The sequence below is a fragment of the Camellia sinensis genome, chromosome 5 (assembly GCF_055761805.1).
Source record: "Camellia sinensis isolate YWXY chromosome 5, ASM5576180v1, whole genome shotgun sequence".
NCBI lineage: Eukaryota > Viridiplantae > Streptophyta > Magnoliopsida > Ericales > Theaceae > Camellia > Camellia sinensis.
The window spans coordinates 186,779,217-186,782,857 of NC_138965.1; the positions used below are offsets into that span (position 1 = coordinate 186,779,217).

Below are 3,641 nucleotides of genomic sequence, written 5' to 3' on the forward strand. Positions count from 1 at the left end.
GACATGCTTGAATTAGTCACTAATTTCAGTGAATACTCATCGCTATTTCTTCAACATGTTCCTTGCCAACTCAAAAGGGATGCAATATAGTCCTTGAAGCTAACCTCTGTATAAAACATACCCACTCCCCTAAACTGTGAGTTTCTTAAAATGAAAACAGATATTTACAACGTGAGGGTGCAGAGCGATTAAGCCAGCAAGAGATGACTCTTTGAGTGTAAGCAGAGCCATAAAGACAATAGGACTTTCTTCTTTTTTTTCCTTTCTTTCTTTCTTTCTTTTCTTTTTTTTTTTCTTTTCACAATCAATTGATAGGATACAAGACTCGAACCTGGGCATTACACACAAAACTAATAAGTCTTATCTATCAAGCCAACATATAGGACCATTTTAGATACAGTGAAAGTTGTATGCATCTTTATATAAGCTTTAGGAAGTCACAAATGGAAGCAGGTAATTGTAATGCCATATTACTTGTCTATTTCTGGTTTTATAAAACAGTCTGCTCTTCCGAGGTTCAGAATACAAAATCTAAAACGAAAAGATAAACAGAAAGAAACAAGTCTTTTCATGGAACAAGCCAAAAATCTTGACCAAGGGTATCCAATTTCATGATTTTTGGATTTGAAATATCATGATATTCAGAAGCAATACCCTCCCTCTTTTCCTCATTTTACAATGCAGAAATATTCTCATGTCACTGGAAACTACCTCTGCACTCAGCTGCACAGACCACAGGGAAAGAAGCAAATGTTTGCTTCCATTCAGAGCTTCCAAATGCCTCAATGCTTCTTCTGCACAGACAGCTATCTCTGGAGTCAGAAACCAAGAATTGGTAACTAACAATTTTTATGTTCCTTTTGCACAGATGAGATGCTAATGAATGTAAGAAGGTCTTAATTAAAGTGACATAAAGAGTCACTATTGTTTGTGTCTACAGAAAATATTTTCCAACGTTTGGTTGTGATCCTAACATTGATGTGATATTGGTTGTGGTCATGGTGGTTGTGTGGTGTCGGTAGAGGTGGCAGTGGAGGGGTATGGGTGGTGCTGGGTCACATCTCCCCAGCCCTCAACCAACTAGTGGAGTTTTCCTCAGTTTCTCAAGCTTCTGACCCAAAATTAGAACAATATCCTTCTTCCCATCATCAAGAAGAGCCTGTTTCAGAGTACTGAACATCTGGGCAGGAGGCCTAATACCCATATCCAGCATTTCCTGGAAATATTTGCAGGCATCGTCTAGCTTATTCTCGTGGCACAAGCTGTTAATCAATGTTGAGAACATATGCATTCCAGGAAGGACTCCTTTTGCTTTCATCTGATCCCAAACCCTCAACGCCATATCCATCCGCTCCTCATTGCAGAACATCCTCATAATTATCTCATACGTACTCACGCTAGGCTCACATCCCGGCTCACTGCTCATTTTCTGGAAAACCGTATAAGCTTCTTTAGTCCTCCGAGCCTTGATCAAGTGATGAAGAATTATATCAAACGTTCTAGAAGTTGGACCAATCCCAAGTTCCTTCATCTCATCAAGCACCTTATATGCATCATATATCCGCTGTGACCAACAATAAGACCCAACAAGCGCATTATAAGTGGGTGCCTCTGGAACGAAACCACTAGCCTTGGATAGTTCAAAAAACTTCAGAGCTTCACTGAGCCTTCTCTCAGAACCCAATCCATTGATCAGAGTACAGTATATGTGTGGAGTTGGCTTGATATTCTTGGTTTCCATCTCATGAAACATTTGAATCGCTTCGTCGTACTTCTTAGCTTTATAGTAAGCATTGATGATGATTCCATAAGTCACAACATCCGGCTCAAAACCATCCTCACTCATCTCCCTATAAACTTCATCCAATCTCAGCAAATTCTGTTCTTGCCCCCACCCTTCCAACAATATCGTGTACGACTTGATATCGGGCTTAAACTTTCTGTTTTTCCATTTATCAAACACCTGGTGTGCTCTATCAACATGTCTGGATTTACTCAGTGTATCAATCAATCTGTTAAAATCCTGCAATTCTTGCTTCATTCCAAGCTTTTCCATCCTCTCAAATGCTTCAATAGCTTCTTTGACCTTCCTTGCCCTAGCGTACCTCCTTGAAATCAGAGCAAAAGTGTCTTTTGTCAGTAGACCCTTATGTTTCATGTCACTCACCAAATTCCAAACCATCTTGAATTGCTTGATCTTTCCCAGAGCTTCAATCAGAGCATTGTAAATCTCAGTGGTATGCTTGAAACCATTTTGCTTCTCGGCCCATCTGAAGAAAGAAAGAGCGAGAACACCGGCATTGCTGAGCTTTTTCAGAACCTCCACAGCAAGTGTGGGAGAGACCTCAATGCCAGCACGGTCCAGAGAAGACTCGAGACTTGAAGAAGTGTGATGATTTGATAGTATTTTGCAGAGTTTCTCTGAGTCTTCAGCAATTCGGCCGCATTCAACATCTGGGTTTGGGACATTGACATCAATAACAACTTGGGTATTCGCCGAATCATCATGGATTGATCTGTGGAAGGTTAAAGTTCTGCAACCCAGAAGAAGAAATGGATGGTGAGGAAGCCCAATTGAATTTTCAAGATGATTGGTTGAAGTGGGAGCCAAGTTTTGATCTTTATGGGGTATCAGTGAAGAAATTTCAATGGTGGACGTACAAGGAATAAGAGAGGAATGAAAGAAGGTATTGTTGGTTTTCTGGATCGAGAGATTGGGTTTTGCAATTGATCTTGGTAAACGATTGAGGATTTGGGACAGACCCATTGAGGGACGACGTGATTCTGACCGTGTGTGTGGATTTTTGGTTTGGCGGGAAGAGGGTGAAGTTAAGAAGGGCTAACTCTAGGGTTTGCTGGATGAGTTTTGGGAGGTCTTTAAGCTCCGTTTGGCATGCCCGATTGGGCTAATTTAATTATATGGGATCTAATTGGCTATTTTAATCAAATAAAATAAAATATTATATCTAAATTATAATCATTCCATTTTTTCTTTTACAAAAGTTAAAAAACCTATTCCAAATAAAGTTTTTTAATTTCAGACTAAAATAGTCAAAAAGTCCAAAAACAAACTCACATCCCAAATAAAGACTAAGGTTTTGGAAAGAGTTTTGGAAAGATGGTGGAGTTAAGAAGGGCTGCCTCGTAGAACCGTTTGATTATTCGGATTGGATATGAGAGTTTGAGCGAAATATGTAATACTTAAAGATAATGATTTGATAAGATGAGAGTAATTATTTTTTACATTTTGATAAAAAAAAATAAGCTATATTCGACAATGAAAATATATAATATCATGGAAGTGGTATTGCATATAATCCTTTTGCATTATATACTATCTAGACTTCCTATATCTAGAGTAACTAAATACGGAATATAAGGAGACAAAAAAAATATTTGACACCTACCTCATATTATATCCAGTCTCACTATCATATGCAACTTTTATCTAGTAAACAAACAAGGCCTTAGGCTACAAATTACCAGGCATAAATCTTGTTTCAGAAAATTTGTTTGGATTTTACGAACTCAATTTGGTTCGTGTAATCTAATCTAGGATAGTCTACATATCCCAACAAATAAATAAATAAAATTTAAAAGTTTAAAAAAGGCTCTTAAAATGGTAGTCGGTATAGAAAGGA

The 3,641-nt window shown here is 38.1% G+C and overlaps 1 protein-coding gene across 1 annotated transcript; it reads right to left on the reverse strand.

Moving 5' to 3' along the window:
* Nucleotides 1-446: 446 nt before the first annotated feature.
* On the reverse strand, nucleotides 447-2,884 carry LOC114309830 (Tetratricopeptide repeat (TPR)-like superfamily protein). The gene has a single exon (XM_028255654.2). The coding sequence runs from the start codon at nucleotides 2,765-2,767 to the stop codon at nucleotides 1,073-1,075; it is 1,695 nt and encodes a 564-aa protein (XP_028111455.1). The 5' UTR covers nucleotides 2,768-2,884; the 3' UTR covers nucleotides 447-1,072.
* Between the last annotated feature and the right edge of the window lie 757 nt (nucleotides 2,885-3,641).